Source organism: Vicugna pacos, chromosome 4, assembly GCF_048564905.1.
Source record: "Vicugna pacos chromosome 4, VicPac4, whole genome shotgun sequence".
NCBI classification, from domain to species: Eukaryota; Metazoa; Chordata; class Mammalia; order Artiodactyla; family Camelidae; genus Vicugna; species Vicugna pacos.
This window is the reverse complement of record NC_132990.1, coordinates 1,325,594-1,343,236: the sequence shown is the minus strand read 5'-3', so window position 1 is coordinate 1,343,236 and position 17,643 is coordinate 1,325,594. Positions and strand designations below refer to the sequence as shown.

The following is a 17,643-nucleotide window of genomic DNA, read 5'->3' as shown; positions in this document are numbered from 1 at the left end:
TTTTAAGGGAAAGAGAATGTTTATAAGTTCTGCAGAGAAACTTAAAGACCAAATCTGGATACATTCTTCAAAAAGAAAGTATTTAGGAACAAACCTAACAGGAAGGTAAAACAGTAACATTTCAATGAAGAATATAAAGATAGAAAAATAAAATGATGTACTTTATTATTCAAGAATGTAAACTCCATGAGAGCGAGTAATTTGTTAATTGCTTTATTCCCAGTGCCCAGAACAGTGCTGGCACAGAGCTGCTCAGTAAATACATATTAAATGAATGAATGCACATGGATGAGAAGATTTCATGTCATAAAGATGCCAATTGTCACCAAATTTATGTATACAATGAATACAATATCAATAAATATCTCATTTGGATTTCTGATGGAACTAGACATTAAAAAATTCACAAGAGAAAGCAAATATGTTAGAATGTTGAAGATTCTTTTTGGAAAAGAAGAATAGGAAGGAGAATTTATCTTGTAAGAAATCAAAACATTAGAAAGTCATGGTAATTGTAATGATGAGATATTGACATAGGACTCGATAAACAGTAGGTCAGTAGAATAGGATAGTTTAGAAATAGATACACATTTATGGTCAGTGATAAAAGTAGTGTCTCAATTCAGTGGAGACATGACAGATTATCCAATTAAAGACATTAGGACAACTGGTTATCCATTTGGAAAAAAATGAAAGTAGTCCTCTACCTTACACTATTCACACACACAAAATTCAGACATTTTAGCAATCTGAATGTGAAAAATCAAAGTAATAAGGTATTAGAAGAATATACAGGAGAATATGTTTATGATTTTGAAAAAGGAAGAAATCCTCTTAAACAAGTCTGAAAAGGAAAATCTACAGAGGAAAAGATTGATAAATTTAACCACCTCAAAATTAGGACCCTATGAAAAACATAAGTGAAAAATGACAAACTGGAAAAAATATTAGCAACATACGTGACAGCTGACAGATTACTGTTTATCCAGAATACATAATAATTTTGCACATCAATAAAAAGAGTGATTATCAATAGGAAAATAGACAAAACTAAACACAGGAAATTTACAGAAAAGGTAATACAAATACAAAGATGCTTAATCTCACTATTAATTGAGGAAATAAAAAAAAAGAATCACAATAATGTGATTCCAATCTTTGCCTATGAGAATTTTAGTTTGGAGGACAGTTTGGTAATATCTATTAATTTTTTTTAAATTTGTATTTATTTAATTAATTTTTTGTGGCAGAGGTAATTAGTTCTACTTATGTATTTATTTTTTGGAGGAGGTACTGGGGATTGAACCCAGGACCCTGTGCATGCTAAGCATGTACTCTACCACTTGTGCTGTACCCTTCCCACTATTAAAAATTTTAAATGCACAAAACCTGTGGCCCACCTCTCAATCTTTACCCTGGAGAACACTTGTGTGTGTGCACAAAGAGGCTCTTGCTACAACATTTTTAATAGTGAAAAATGGGAAAAGTCAACTTCCATCAATAGAAGAATGGTCGCATAATGGGAGGTGTAGATTACTCAACTAAAGAATACTAGGTAACAGTTAAAAAAGTGAGATAGTTCTCTAAGTAGTACATGATAGATCTGCAAGAGGTATGTTTGCGTGAGAGAGGTATGCCTGTCAACAGTATGTATACTGTGACATCATTTATGGGAAAAGTAAAAGGGGAAGGATATTTCCCACAGATCTATATCTATGAATGAATGTAAAGTGAAAAGATTTGGAAGGACAAACACGGAAATGGCAACAGCGTTTATGGCTCAGCAGTTGGGGGAGGGGAATGTAGTAATTGGAAATGGTGTAATAACCTGATCTAGAGGGATCTTTAAAGTGATCTGTGATATTTCACATTGTAACTGACTATACTTTAATAAAAATAAATAAACGGACAAACAAAGTGATCTGTGCTATTTTAATTTCATTTGAAACATATCCAGATGTTAGTTACCTGCATAATTCAAAATTAATTTTTAAAATTTTAAAGAGAGAGAAAACAAGGTCTTTGGGCTGGGTGCAATTGGTGTGTCAGAGGTGTCATTGCCTCTGTCCCCTCCCCAGCTTCCAAAGCCTCCTTCACTCCAACCACACACACACAGGAAGTCTGGCTGCAATTCCAACTGAAACAGTGTTAAGAAAGAATGAACTGTTTTCAAGCAGTAGCAGAGAGAGCCCGTTATCCCACAGACAGTTGGACTTCACCCTGGGGGTGGGGATGTTTGGGAAGGTCAGTGGGGGAAAGGAAGGTAGGGGTGTGGGTGGGGAGACTCCCTCAAAGGACTGTAGTCTTAGATGTGGCAGTTCCAGCAGTGCCCTCCAGAGGCCACCCCCAGGATGGGGAGCTAGCGGGTTATCTGCGGGACAAGGCTTGTCTGAATTACCTCCTCAGGGAGACATAGTCTCCTTCTGGTTACTCTGCATGCTGAGAAGCCCTTTGAGCCTCAAATACACCTGTGCCAGACCAATAAGGCTTAGATGAGAAACCAGCAGAGGTACAGACGGCCTTGGAGTGACCTCATTTGGGCCATTCTTAGTTGGTCGGAAACAGGGTAAAATCACGGAGCACCTGAAACCTTTGCACACAAATGCGGGCCCACAGCCCAGCAAAAGGCAGGTGGTTTGGGGATTACACAAAGAGAGAATTCTCTCTGCTCCACATGGATAGTGAAAGGCGTTTTAACATCATTCTTTGAAAAAGCTTTTTCAAACTGCCTCATCACCGCCCATGAAAAATCAGGGCATGTCTCCTGACGTTCATGAATCCCTGCAATGCTTCCTGCCTGGCACTTGGCCTCTGGGGCCTGTCCCCTCGGTGCACCTTCCATTCGGCTGCCCAAGTTAGCTTTCCTACTATTTTCTTTATTATTATTATTATTATTATTATTATTATTATTATTATTATTATTATTATTATTATTATTATTAGTGGAGGTACTGGGAATTGAACTCAGGACCTCCTGCATGCTAAGCATGTGCTCTACCACTGAGCTATACTTTCCCCTAAAGTGAGCATTCTAAAATGGAACCCTGATCATGGGCTTCAAAGACTTCATGGCTCCCCAGAGCCTTCAGGACAAGAATTTCTCAGTGGGTCAGCAAGAGTGTTACATCCTGGGCCTCTGCCTGTCTTCTCAGCCTCATCCTGCCCTACCCTCTCCCCCACGTTGGAAGCATCTGCATGAAGCCCACCTGTGTCAAGGCTTTTGCTGTGTCATTCTCTGGGCCCAGAATGCTCTTCCTCTGTATGTCTACTTGGTTAACTTCTAAACATTTTTCAAGACAGTCTCGAGCACTGATTCCTCAAAAAAGCCTTCTCTAATGCTCACAAGGAATCCTGCACAAGGTCCTTGGGGGTGCCATTGGTCTGCGTGCTCCTGTGCTCACTGAAGACAAGACCTTTGCTCAGTGAAGTGCACCCAAGGGCCAGCACATGTGCAAGAGGTGAGTACACACTAGTTGAATAAAAACCCAAGCTAAAGGTCAGGAATCAGTGCATACAGGCCACTGGGTAAAAAGCACTGGTTTTTAAGTCAAGACCTGATGGCTATATTATTCTGAACTGCGCCACACCGCTGCCCTAGGCAAAGCCACTTCCTTCCCTGGCCTCCATCTTTCTCATCTGTGCTATGAGGGGCTTGTATTAAATGTCTCTTTCATCTTGAGCTCTGACAATTCCTTTAATAGAGTAAAAGGACCCTAATTGTCAGCGTCGATGAGGGTGATGGGGAACAGGTGCTCCCACGCATGATTGATGGGAGGATGAGGTGAAATCTTCATGAGGCCATTTGACAATTTCTTTAAAAAAGCCCTAAAAATTTGGATGCCCAAACATGTGGCAATTTTACTTCTAGGACTTTTTGCCTAAGGAAATAATTGAAGATGCAACTAGAGATTTAACTGCATGGATAACGATCCTAGTATTGCTTATAATAGTGAAAATAGGAAATGACCCCAGGATTGAACAAGGGAGGATTGGTGATTAAATCATAGTACTTCATACAAAATATTATGCAGACATAAAAATGAAATAAATCTATATTTATTGACGTAGATGTCCAGGCTAAATTAAGTGTTAAAAGTGGATTGTAAAACAATATTTAAAGTATGTTCTTATCACTGATTAAAATACATATTATATCTACATACAGAATATCAAATTACGAAATGAGATTATTGGTGAGTGGTGGGATTATGGGAAATTATCTTCCTTCTTGCTTCTTATTTACGTGAAAGACAACGACAAACCTGGAAAGAAAAAAATTACCCATAAGGTCACTTGATTGTAAATATTTTATTTACTTATTCTCTAACATTTCATGAGTGGAAATATACTCCTTACAGGACTAAAAAAGAAGTATCTTCAAAATCTTATAAAATTCTAGAACCTGATTCACAAAAAGCCACTTGTCCAAGTTCACACAGAGCAAGTCACTGGCAGAGCAAGGCTGGAAGAAAGGCCTCCTCTCTCGTGGGCCCCTAGGCTCTGTTTCCTGGCAGGTGCCAGGATCCCTGGGCATGCTGGGAAGATGTCACTGCCCCTTGTTCCTTGGCCAAGATGTGGTCTGGGCATAGAAGGCAGGAGTGAGTGGCCAGAAGGTGGCTAGAGGTAGGAGGTGTGGTTAGACCAAACAGGACATGGGAGACACAGTTGACACGTGCCCAGCCTGATGAGGGCCCAGGGAGGTGGACAAACACAGTCATTAGTGATAGGGCACTCCTGCTGCCTGAGAATGGCAGGCCCTTTGCCAGTTGTCCTCAAGGCGTCTCCCTCTTCTATTTCAAAAGTTTAATGAAAATCCTTCTAATTATACTGTTCTCGTCCTTGAGAGGCCCTGGGCTGTGTCACCTAACTGACCACTAACCACAACCAGCCCTGCCCTTTCCTGGTTCCTGAAATCTGGGAGCAGATGGTGGAGGTGTTGGAGACAGCCCCCTACCAAAAGCCAAGAAGAAAGGGGGTGAGCAGTCATAGAGAGGAAGTTACTTTGGTCCTCAGCCCATAGACCCCAGAGTCTTCTTTCCTGTGAAGCCCAACGGTCCCCAGCCAGATTTCCTGTCACTATGGCCCTCACCAAGGATAGGGGGCTGCCCACCAGGGTCGGCCCCAGGGGCCAGGTTACACTTGGGGGTCGGGGATGGTGCCCAGAGGCTGATCTGGCCATCATCACTCCAGGTCGCCCCTTCATCTTCTGCTTCCCATAATTCCCTAGGTTGTTGGTTCCTAACTTTCGTCCCTTTCAAAGGAAACCTGGATAGCCAGTTTTATCAGAATTTTGAAGGAGGCTTCACTGTCTGTACTCCCTGGGGACAGCACCAGTCTAGGCACACAATGGGGAGCTGAGAAACTCTGGGGTGGTGATGCTAAGTTCAAAGACTGGAGACAGTTCTGGTCCCTCTTCTCCTGCCCATCTCTCTGATCTCAGGGAGCTCTTTTGTGCACCCCAGCTCTGGTGGGGGAGGAGAGTTCAGTCTCCAGGGACGGGCCTCCTCTGCCCTGCCCCTCCCCCAGCGTGGAGGACATAAAAGCCCAGATTCAGCTAAGAGGGGATGCCAATGCCAGGGGGAGCACTGGGACTTTGGAGGTGGGGTCCCGGACTCCGTCTGTAGGCAGAACCTGCCGAGGGGTTGCTGGGGTATGAAGGTGGGAGTGAGGGGCCTGGGAAGGGAGAGATGTGGGGCTCTCTTCTCCCAAATGCACTGTGGCCTTTGGACACTTACTGGGCTTGGGGTCTTGTTGCAGAGATGAAGCTGCCCCTGGCCCTAGCAGGGCTCCTGGCCAGTCTGGCCATGCTCCAGCCCTCTGGGGGTGCCACTCCAGGTAACAGCTCAGAAAGAAGGGAAAACGTGGTGGGTTGGGGGAGGTTCTGAGTTTCAGGGATTCCACATGGGCTCCGGGACCTGATGGGGACTTTGGGCCCATTCCTGACCTCGGGATCCCTGTTCTGAGCAGCGGTCCCGAGGGAAGTGGAGACCTCGGTGGTGCTGACCTGCATGGAGGAGGCCAAGCGGCTAGTGGACAAGGCCTACAAGGAGCGGCGGGAAAGGTGGGGTGCCGGGCGCTGCTGGGCTCTGGACAAGGCTACCCCGGACCTCTCAGGGAAGAAACAGGCAGCGGGGAATTTTTGGGTGGGGATGGGTCCCTCTGTCTGTCTGCCAGTCTTTATGTCTCTGGGTGTGAGAATATCTTTAAAACCACGCCTTCCGTGGCCTAGTCTCTGGATACCCAGGTCCATACCCTGTTTATTATGAGAAACCTGCTTCCTGACAGTGGGTCTGCCTACACTGTCCTTCGTGTCCCTCGCCTGGGCTAGGGCTCTGTTGCGTGTCTCTGCCTGGTTTCTCTGGCTCTCACTCCTCCCTCCTCCAAGCAGCATCAAGCAGCGCCTTCGCAGTGGCTCAGCCAGCCCCATGGAACTGCTGTCCTACTTCAAGCAGCCAGTGGCAGGCACCAGGACAGCGGTGAGGGCTGCTGACTACCTGCACGTGGCCCTAGGCCTGCTGGAGAGGAAGCTGCGGTCCCTGTGGCCAGGCTCCTTCAACGTCACAGGTACCACCCCCCGACAACCCAGCCCCTCACTCCACTCGTGACCCTGCCTGGTGCCTCCAGCCATCTCCCAGCAGTTCCCCCAACACCCCGTTCCAGGGAGTCTCAGGGGCCTCCTGGCATCTCCTCCATGTCCTCAGACTACACCCTCAACCAAGGCTTTTCAGCCTAGGATAGAAAATGGTGGGGCTCGGCAACCACCCACGCCCTACTTTCCTGGCCCACAGATGTGCTGACGCCTGTCCAGCTTAATCTGCTGTCCAAGACTAGTGGCTGCGCCTACCAGGACCTGGCGGTGAGGTGCCCCGAGAAGGACAAGTACCGAACCATCACCGGCCAGTGCAACAACAGGTGCAGCCTCTGCGCAACGACTCAGGGTGGGGTCCCAGCAGCCCGGGGCCACCTGGTCCCAGCGCCCTGTCCTCTCTCACCACCTCCCTGCAGGCGCAGCCCCACACTGGGGGCCTCCAACCGGGCCTTTGTGCGCTGGCTGCCAGCGGAGTACGAGGATGGCTTCTCCCTGCCTTTTGGCTGGATGCCAGGGGTCAAGCGCAATGGCTTCCAGGTGCCCCTGGTGAGTACTGGCCCGTGGAGGGGGCGAGACCCCACTGAGGCCGAGACCTCGTGGAGTCCAAGCCCCCTGACTCCCCGTGTCCCGCAGACTCGCGCTGTCTCCAACGACATCGTGTGCTTCCCCACGGATCAGCTGACCCCGGACCAGGAGCGCTCGCTCATGTTCATGCAGTGGGGCCAGCTGCTGGACCATGACCTCGACTTCACCCCGGAGCCGGCCGCCCGCGTCTCCTTCCTCACTGGCCTCAACTGCGAGACCAGCTGCCTGCAGCAGCCGCCCTGCTTCCCACTCAAGGTTCTCCCTCCTTGCCCCACCCCCAGCCTGCTGGGTCAGGGGTCGGGGTGGATGAGGGGGCATCAGTCTGGAAGGGGCCACCTCCCTCGGTGCCCAGCTTTCCTTCCCCAGCTCCCCAGTAGGGCTGGCCCTGCCCACTTCCCACTGTCCCTCCAACCTCTGTTTGCAGGTTCCCCAGGCTCAGTCCTCTTTCTTCCCCACACAGGGCTCCCTCCCCACAGTCCACAGCACACAGATCCTGGGTTGTGGTCTTAGAGCCGGCCGAGAGCGGACTGGTGTGCTGAGGCACATGCAGAGTAGAGTGGAGGAGAGAAAGGAAGTAGAATCTGAGAGAGAGGAAGAGAAAGACAGGGCCAGAATGCAAGACAGGAAAGAGACAGGGTAGAGAGACAGTTACGAGAGGAACGGAAAAGGAAGAGGAGGCCGGCAGGGTGAAGACCAGATTCAGAAGACGGAGTAGGGAGGAGCAGACACAGAAAAGAGGAGAGAAAGGAGGTTTGGGGAGAAGGGGTCAGAGGACTGGCCCGCCCACCTCCAGGGGGCCCCACATCCCCCAGGTCAACGTCCTAGTCATCACCCCCCAGGTCAGAGGAGCTCTGCTGGTGGAACCGCAGGCCCACCAATCTTTGTGGGCCTTGAGGGGTCTCCTTGCAGGCTGAGGGGGCCAGAAGTTCCGAAGAACTCCTTTTTGATATCTGGGTCTCCCCTTCTGGTCCTGGGCTCCAGGCCATACCCCCTCCCCAAGATGAGATCAAGGCCTTCAGGAGGGTGGACAGGGGAGAGCCACTCCTGACCTCTGTCCCTGCCCTCGGTGAGCCCGCTGGGCCTCTCTCCATGCTGCAGATCCCCCCCAATGACCCCCGCATCAAGAACCAATGTGACTGCATCCCCTTCTTCCGCTCCTGTCCGGCCTGCACGGGGAGCAACATCACCATTCGCAACCAGATCAACGCGCTCACCTCCTTCGTGGACGCCAGCATGGTGTACGGCAGCGAGGACCCCTTGGCCATGAGGCTGTGCAACCTGACCAACCAGCTGGGGCTGCTGGCTGTCAACACCCGCTTCCAAGACAACGGGCGGGCCCTGCTCCCCTTCGACAACCTGCACGATGACCCCTGCCTCCTCACCAACCACTCTGCACAAATCCCCTGCTTCCTGGCAGGTCAGTCCTGGGCGGGGACCTGGGCTGATACAGGGGTGCCCCCTGCTGGAGCCACAGCGGGCCTGTTTGCAAGCCGCTTGTAGATTTGAATTTAGAGAGACTCTCCTCACCAATTTCAGATTAATCCAGTTGCCTTGGTAACAAGGTGGATGAGCCAGAAAGGCAAAACCAAAACCAACAAAAACCAAAAACCCAGACCTAAGAAGGAGACTCAGCGATGGCTAAGGATCTTCTGTCCATCTGTCCCTCTCTTTCCCTTTGGGCTCTGGGAGCGAGAAGAGTTGAGTCCTCCAGGGACAGGGAACTAAAGGGACCACAGTATCCAGTATGGTAGCCACTAGCCACACAGGGCCATTTTCATTTACATTTAAGTTAATTTAAATCAACCTAAATTAAAAACTTAGTTCCTGCACTGCACTAGTCACGTTTCAAGTGCTCAATAGCCTTATAGCTAGTGGCTTCCATGTAGGACTGCTCACATGCAGAACATTTTCATCAATGCAAAAAGCTATATTGGACAGAGCTGCTCCAGAATATCACCTCCTAACCACCTTGATTCCCTATAATAAGAGAGGGTGGGATTTTCGATGTGAAAAACTGGCAGTCCTAGGGATATGGCTGGGGCATTGATGGTGGCCATGCCCAGAAATTTTCTAATGACTTTTAATGTAGACCAGTAGTGGGTCTGAGGCCCTTCTCTCTGGCCTCCCAATTTCTCCTCTTGGTGGCTTCCAGTGGCTGGGCCTTAGGGAAGAGGATCAAAGTCAGTGACTGTAGAGAGGAGATCAAGGTCACACCAGGATGAGGGGGGAAGGTATAGCTCAACATGGTAGAGCATGTGCTTTGCATGTATGAGGTCCTGGGTTCAATTCCCCAGTACTTCCTCTAAAAAAAAAAGTAAATAAATAAATAAACCTAATTACCTCCCCACATCCCCCCCCCAAAGTCACACCAGGGTGGACTTTCTGGGGTGAGTGGTGGAAGAGAAGCTCTCCTCAGCCCATGTGGTGTTGAGCCACATGTCCTCAGCCTGGATTGTCATGTTGGCAGGTTGTGGGATGGAAAATCTGCTCTCAGAGAATCTCCTTTCACCAACCTTTAGAACCTGGGGAGGACTGAACCCAGTGTCCTGCAGGAATGGGCCTGGCCCTAACCCTCTGGTCCTTCCAGAGGAGGTTTAGTGGAGGACTGGAGGGATCAGAGGGTCTGACTTGATACTTTTGGACAGTCTCAGGTGTGGACTTCAAACATCCTTAGCCTTGGCCCCCTCCCCCGATCAAGCTACACATCAGTACATAGAATGGGTAACGGCTTTCCAGAGTCCTATGTTGAGAAGGATTTTGAGGCTGCATTCAATTTTAGCAGGAGAGAGGGATGTGATCATATGCTGCATCTGGCATGGGCAGAAAAATAGGGGGAGCCAACATGCATGCTACTTTGTGGACTTTCCTGAGTCAAGAGAATAAGTCAGCCAGACAGTGTTCATGGATCTCCTACTTTGTACCAGGCATTAGGTGTATGTTGGATAGGAGGGTCAGACACAAAATGGCACAAGCCATGGTCCTTGTCCTCAAGGCTCTCCCAGTCTCACATATGGGAAAGTGGCAAATCATATGTTAGATCTGATGCCTACTGAATGAACATTTCCAACCAGCAGTGCCACTAAAGAGGGGTAAAGCTCTCGTGGTGGACCAGGGCATCAGGGGATACCTTCTAGAGGAGATGAAAACTGAGCATGGCATGGAAAGATGGGTGGAGAGGAGGGCTGGGTAGGGGGCACTTCAAGCCTTGGCTTGGGAGGGAGCTTCAGTGGAGCAAGTACTTTCTGGGAGGGAGGTCTTAAGCTTGACAGCAGCTTTTGCATCCCCAAGGGGACTCCCGCTCGAGTGAGATGCCTGAGCTCACCTCCATGCACACACTATTACTGCGGGAGCACAACCGGCTGGCCACAAAGCTCAAGCGCCTGAACCCCCGCTGGGATGGAGAGAGGCTCTACCAGGAAGCCCGGAAGATCGTGGGAGCCATGGTCCATGTAGGCAGTCCTGCGCATCGGTGATGTTGGGGCTCGGCAGACTTGGGATCCAAATGCTCCTCTGCCACATCCTAGCTGTGCAAATTAACTTTCATGAGCCTCAGTTTCTTCACCTATGATACTGTGAGGATTAAATACCTGGCAGATCCTAAGTGCCTGACAAGTGTCACTTGCTTTCTCTCCCTTCTTCTTTCCTGTCCGCCAGGAATGGTACTGGGACGTTTAAACAGGTGGGACTAAAGTGCCTGGCACAGTAGCTGTTCAGTAAATGCTTCTCCTTTCCTTTGTTTCATTGTCGCTCTTGGCTTCTTTACGCACACACACCCCCCTTCTTTACGGCTCTATCACAGCTCCCCACTCTCCTTCTTTTGGGGCCAACTGACATCCTTCAAAGCCCAATGACCCCCATTCCTGGGCTCTCAGATGTCTGCCTGTGATCCCTTAACAGATAAAGCACATTCTTCACTGGGCATGTTTCCCCTAACAAACTAATAGCCCTGGGTAGTGCCTAATCTCACAACAGCTCAGGCTGGCTTGTTTCAGCCCACCTTATCAGACTCATAAATCCCCGGTGTCCCTTCACGGACCCTAAACTTCTTACTTCACCTACAGCCAATCAGAGACTTGTGCACAAGCCGATCAGTCACCTTGTGACCTGACCTTATAAAAGACTCCAACAATTGGCCCTCGGCGCTCACATTGGCACCTCTCATCTCTGTGGCCTGCTGTTGTCTATGGCAGTGTACCCCTAATAAACTCCTTTACCATTTCCTCCCTCATCTCTGGTAAATTCTTTTACCAACCCGTGTCACCGGCCCATCACGGACTGTCCCACTGTGGACCACGACGCTTATCCTTGCTTGTCCCTGGGCAGTGTTCCTGGGTCCCTCCTCCAATTTGTGCTGCTTCAGCACGCCCATCCTCTCCTGAAGCCATAAACACAAACACACACACACCGCCCCGGCCCCCACCTTGTTACTATTCCTAGATTCTGTGGGGGAGAGAGTTGCAAGGGCCGTTGGTGCATTTTTGATTTGCATTAAGAACTTGAGTGAGATTTGTTTAAGCCTCAGAGGAGATTCCAGAGTCTAGAATCTAGAGTGAGACTATTTCATCTCTTCTGGGAGAAGTCATCCAGGACATGGCCCTTTTCACTGGGAGAAGTCACCTAGGGAGACTCTTCCTTCTTGCCTTTCCTCCTTCTACAGACAATTTATTGAACCCCACTGTGAGCCAGGCACTTGCTGGGCACTGAGTAATTTCAAGAGAAATGAGACAACCCTTGTCCTCAATGAGCTATAAGTTAGTAGGAGAAATGAGACATTAGTAACTCCAGGGCAAGGGAGCTATTGCAGGGACTAATGAAGCCTTTTGTCATTTAATCCTCTAAGGCAGAGGGCAGCTTAATTACCCTTAATTTACATTTGAGGAACTGGGGCTCAGAGTGGTTAATAATTGGCCCAGAGTCACACAGCAGGCAGGCAGTAGAGCCCTGTCTTTGCCTCTTGGTGCCACTCTGTGAGACCCAGATCCAGTGCTGTGGGAGGCAAATCCCTGGCTACAGGAGAGGAAGGGATCCCTGAGCCAGGAGCAGGCGGAGAATCTGCAGGGAGGGGTGATTTTTGTTTAGATCATCACTTACCGGGACTACCTGCCCCTGGTGCTGGGGCCAGAGGCCATGAGGAAGTACCTGCCCAAGTACAGATCCTACAATGACTCGGTGGACCCTCGCATCTCCAATGTCTTCACCAACGCCTTCCGCTATGGCCACACCCTCATCCAACCCTTCATGTTCCGCCTGGACCATCGGTACCGGCCTATGCAGCCCAACCCCCGTGTTCCGCTCAGCAGGGTCTTTTTTGCCAGCTGGAGGGTAGTGCTGGAAGGTGAGCAGGGCCTAGGCCAGGAGGGAGTGGGCCGGCAGCCGAGGTTGGGGTGGGGGCAGGCTTGGTCACAGTGAGCTCGGGCGGAATAAACCCTCTTTCCCTCTTATTTTAGGGACCTGATCTGACTTTCCAGCCTCAGTTCACCTGATTCCACTTGCCCATCTAATAATAAAGGGTGGGGTGGAGATGGCTTTTAGGGAACTGGCTCCTTCCTGTGGGTTGTGACTCTCAGTGACGCAGGAAGCCAGCGTCTGGGAGCATGGCAACCTTGCCAGTCTGAATGGCATGATTCCCTAAGACCTCAGTGCCCCAGCGAGGACCTGCCCCCTGGGGACACCGTGGTGCCAGGAGCCACAAGTGCCCAGCCCTCTTCTGCAATCCCCCTGGTTCTACCTTACTCCATTTCAGCTCTGAAACTGAGCCAAATCCTTCCCCCACCCTGGCTCCTCTTGCCCCAGGTGGCATCGACCCCATCCTCCGGGGCCTCATGGCCACCCCTGCCAAGCTGAACCGCCAGAACCAAATCGTGGTGGATGAGATCCGGGAGCGGCTGTTCGAGCAGGTCATGAGGATCGGGCTGGACCTGCCCGCTCTGAATATGCAGCGCAGCCGGGACCATGGCCTCCCAGGTGAGGGGCTGCAGGAGTCCCCCTGACCCTCCCCCGCTTCCCACCCAGGGCCCTGCTGTCTCCAGTGTCCCCAGCTGCCCAGCCCTGCGCCCACCAGCCTTGCTCTTAGGAAGCCATCCCAGCTCAGGCCCTTACCTCTCCCTGGTCCATTTCCAGCTCCTCTCACCCCTTTTGTGTTGCTGTAACCCTCCAAATTGGAGCATCACCATAGCAACAACAACAAGCCCTCCCACCCCCAGTCTGAAAACCTGTTTCTACTACATTTCGTTTTGTTTCATCTTACATGAACTCTGAGAGGAAGAGATTATTGTCACTTCAAGTCTACCCGTGAGGAAAGAGGCTTGGAGAGATTCAGAACCTGCCCAGGGTCTCCAGCCTCATCAGTGACAGAGCTGGAATTCGAACCCAGATCAGCCTAACCCCAATGATACGGGAGAGCTGGTGTGGCTGATCCTTTGAGGCAAACTGTGCCCCTCGCGGTCTGAGATTTCCAGAGGGGCAAGGAGATGCTCCTATTCTTGGATCTAGCAGGAGTTATGCAGTTAAGGATTTACCTCAGGGTAGGAGGGCACAGGGAAGACAGAGAGGCTCCTGGAGAGACCCAGCTGTCCTCAGGCTCCCAGAGAGGCCGGGGGTTCCCTGGGGGTTTACAGTGGGGTGGCAGCCCCTCCATATCCTCCTCTCTCACGTGTACCTCTGTATGTGACCTCGGTGTGTTGGGAAGGTGGGCTAACTGGGACCCACCCACAGCCTCCTCTCCCCTCCCCGCATACAGGATACAATGCCTGGAGGCGCTTCTGCGGGCTCCCGCAGCCCAGCACAGTGGGCGAGCTGGGCACGGTGCTGAAGAACCTGAACCTGGCGAGGAAGCTGATGGCCCAGTATGGCACACCTGACAACATCGACATCTGGATGGGCGGCGTGGCTGAGCCCTTGAAGAGCAAAGGCCGTGTGGGCCCGCTCCTCGCCTGCCTCATCGGGACCCAGTTCAGGAAGCTGCGGGATGGCGATCGGTGAGGAGGCAGCCGAGCGGCTCAGGCTGGCTGTGCGGCTCCGGGCCTGTCCCTGACCCCCTGGGGGCCCCTCTTCCTCCTGAGAAAGGAAGGGCTAGGAGGAGTCCGTGATTTCCCACTGTGTTCCGGGGAGCCTCCAGGTCACCCCTAATGTGCTCTGAATCTGTTGATGGTGTAGCAAGGAGGGACTTGGGCCTGGCTGTGAAGGAGGGAAGCGAGACCTCGCTGCCACGCCAGTCACTGCTCCGGGTCTCAGGGCGCAGCCATGGCGCTGCCTGTCCCTGTTGAACAGTCCAGTCGTTGCTTCCCCACCGCCTCTCCCACTGTCGTTCCACTGTCATATATCTCTCATAGCCACTTCTCACCTCACCTGTATTGTGCTTTTAGGAAAATCGGGAAAAAGGTGGACAATTATTAAGCACTCCCAAGTTTCTTTCTACCCTGTGGATATAGCCCAGGGCCAGGGCACAGGGCTTGGTGAGCGTGTGTGGGCCTGGCTCCCTGCCTATCATTAGTGGTGCTCTGGAGGCAGGAGGTAGGCAACTGGGCAGCCATGAGTGGGGCTCTACTTGTTTGAAAGCCCCCGGGCTTTCTGAGAGCCCGGAGCTCTCCTGTGCTGCAGGGCTGCTGTCTGCATGGTCCTCTTGCGTCCAGGATCAGCTCTGGCCAGTTGATGCCCTCCCAGCCCAGGAGAGCCTCGGTCACAGTGACCATGGGTGTTCCCGTGCAGGTTTTGGTGGGAGAACAAGGATGTGTTCAGCATGCAGCAGCAGCGGGCCCTGGCCAAGATCTCCTTGCCCCGCATCATCTGCGACAACACAGGCATCACTGTCGTGTCCAAGAACAACATCTTCATGTCCAACACATTCCCTCGGGACTTTGTCAACTGCAGTACACTCCCTGCCTTGGACCTGGCTCCCTGGAGGAACAGGGACTAGAGGCTGTGTAAGGGGGTGCAGTGTGAGGTGAAGGCCGGGCATACCTGGGCTGGCCAGTCGGAAACACAGAGATCTCCCTTCCCTGGGTGAGCCCATCCCTGTTCTTGGTGCCAGCCGACAGACGAAGCGAATGACTAGACATTCACTTGTGTGTGTGTGTGTGCACATGCATGCACGTGCATGGGTACGCGTGTGCATTTCATGTGTGTGTTGCCTATGAACACAGGTAGTGTTTTGTGTGCTGTGTATACGTGTCATTTATGGGAGTGTGTGCTTGCTGTGTCTATGTTAAGTGTATGGAAGGCAGCCGAGCAGATTGGTGAGGAGCACATGCTCTGGAGCCACACTGCTTGGGTTCAGATCCTGCCTCTGCAGCTTACCAGCTGCGTGACTTTGATCAAGTTCCTCCACCTCGCTAAGCCTGAATTTTCTTCTTTGTAAATGACAGCTGTTGTGGCTACTTAGCGGGTCCATTTGCATCCTCTAGTACTTTGTTGAGCACCTACCCCCTGCCAGTCACTGTGCTAGGCTTGGGAAAAGTCAGACACCGTGTCTGGCCCTCGTGGACCCTACAGCTTGACAGTGTCCCCGGTCAGCAGAGGTGAACCAGTGACCCCCGGAGGAACGGCCATTAGCAGTGCGAGGTGGTTGAGTTATGAGCCCAGGCGAGTCAGGCTCAGTCCATGGCTCCCCTTTGGCTTCCTTACCCTGTTCTCTTGCTTATTCACAGGAGCCTGCCTGGAGAGGAACTAGGGCCCATTGGCCCTCTGGTACCGTTTGTTTATACCTGATGATTATTCTAATAAAGCGCCACTGATAGGGACCTTCGCTCTGTCTGAGTCTGCAGTGGGGCTGGGTCCTCAGTGTGAAGCTTGCTCTGGGCTCTGAACTTGAACACGGGTGGGCTGTGCCTCAGGGCCCTTCATTTTCTGAACTGGAGGTCAGGGCATCCAGGAATCCTCTTCTGGCCAATTCCTATATGGAAGGCAGTCAGTTCTTAGAAGCCTAGGTGCCAGGCCAGACCTAGCAGACCCTCTTCCGTCACCTTCCACCCACACTACCCCAGAGTACAGGACTTGTGGTCACCAAGCCCTTTTGTTCATGCATGGCTCCGGGAAAGATTTGCTAACCGCTCACTCCATGTCAGGCCGGTGCCAAGTGCTGGGAAATAGAGGAGACACAGCTTTCCTGGGAGAGAGAAAGAGCTGGGGGGTGATGGGAAGGTAGTTCCCTCCCCAGATGACAGGGCATGACTGGGTCCTGCTTCCCTGCAGCTGGCACAGTGATTCAGAGACCCTCAGGACAGTTGACTCCTTCTCACTCCCACCTTCACGTGGCCAGGTTCCCAGACAGGAGCAGCACATGGCTGTGCTGAGGGAGGGGAGGGAGGATACGTCCCTATTAATCTTGCCTAGAACTTCATCCCTATAAATGACTGATGGGTCCCCTCCCCATTCCCTCCTTTCTTCCCACATTTGAGGGGGGGCACCCACACCTGAAACTATGCAGGATGCTGGGGCTCAGGTACCCTGAGGCGCCCCAGGCAGTTATATTAGCATCTCACCATGTAGCTGGATACAGACTGCTCATCTCCGGTTCACTGATGGTGACAGGGGCCTTCAGGGAGGTTAAGGGACTCATGTGAGGCCTCGAAGAAAAGGTGCCAGAGCCAGGGCTGCAGCCCCGGTCTTCAGGGTCCTGGGCTAAGTGCCTCCCACCCACGCCCTGCCAGTCAGGGGATCCAAAGGCCCCAGCTGGCTGACCCAGGAGGGTCACTTTTAAAGAATTGATGAATATGCATCAGGCAGCAGCACTAGGGATGTTCTGGAGCTGCCCGCCCATTGCCCATCAGAGGCTGCACAGGCTCCAAGGACTAGCCTAGAAGAAGAGGGTATTTCCCTGAAGGGCCTCTGGAAGGGAAAGTAACTTTAGCTCTGGGGGGATCCAGGCTTGGATCTCCTCCCTGTTGACCCCTTGGCACTGCCCTCTCTTGCCCATCCATGGTTTTGGCTTCTTTTCCCAGGAGCCTCTTGCCTCCCCCTTTTCTTTAAGAGCACTTGCAAATCCCACCAAACTGTGCCCTCTCACCGCACAGACTCAAGCACACAGCCTCTTAGTGGTGAGACACGTCTGAACTGTAAACATCTAGTTACTTATTTGGCATTGATTCCCAGGCCTGTCTTCCAGGGGAACAAGGTCATTGCCAGTGCCTGTAGTCAATCAGCAATGTTTATTGAGCACTTACTGGGTGCCGAGCACCATGCTGGGGGCTACCGGACACACTTAGAAGCAGGCTGTGGTCCCTGGATCAAGGCGTTTACAATCTAATTCAAGGGGACAGGAGGAAAGATACACGTGCAAAGGCCACAGCCTCAGCCAAGACTTGTTTAGGAGAGAGGATGGGAGATATCTGGAAAGCATCTCAAGTGGTCCAAGTCTTGACAGAAAGGAGGATTTCCACAGGCAGAGAGGATGGGGGAATGCGGATGGGAACAGTGGGATTCAAGAGGAAGCGCTGGAGAGGCCAGAGCGGCTGGCCTTGGGCTGGAGCGAG

At 51.5% G+C, this 17,643-nt stretch overlaps 1 protein-coding gene across 1 annotated transcript; it reads left to right on the top strand.

Annotated features, from left to right (window-relative positions):
- Positions 1-5,741: 5,741 nt before the first annotated feature.
- Positions 5,742-15,089, top strand: LOC140695787 (myeloperoxidase-like). Its single transcript, XM_072958950.1, has 12 exons — positions 5,742-5,835; positions 5,968-6,061; positions 6,389-6,564; positions 6,789-6,912; positions 7,006-7,135; positions 7,223-7,429; positions 8,273-8,591; positions 10,463-10,623; positions 12,254-12,509; positions 12,968-13,138; positions 13,914-14,151; positions 14,882-15,089. Exons 1-12 carry the CDS (start codon positions 5,760-5,762, stop codon positions 15,087-15,089), a joined length of 2,160 nt encoding a protein of 719 aa, XP_072815051.1. The 5' UTR covers positions 5,742-5,759.
- Positions 15,090-17,643: the final 2,554 nt, after the last annotated feature.

Excerpts from the sequence above, each read along its gene's own strand:
- LOC140695787 (XM_072958950.1), top strand. The coding sequence starts at position 5,760 with ATGAAGCTGCCCCTGGCCCTAGCAGGGCTCCTGGCCAGTCTGGCCATG. Across the intron at positions 7,136-7,222 it reads ATGGCTTCCAGGTGCCCCTG|ACTCGCGCTGTCTCCAACGA; the intron begins GTGAGTACTGGC and ends CGTGTCCCGCAG. Across the intron at positions 12,510-12,967 it reads CTGGAGGGTAGTGCTGGAAG|GTGGCATCGACCCCATCCTC; the intron begins GTGAGCAGGGCC and ends CTCTTGCCCCAG.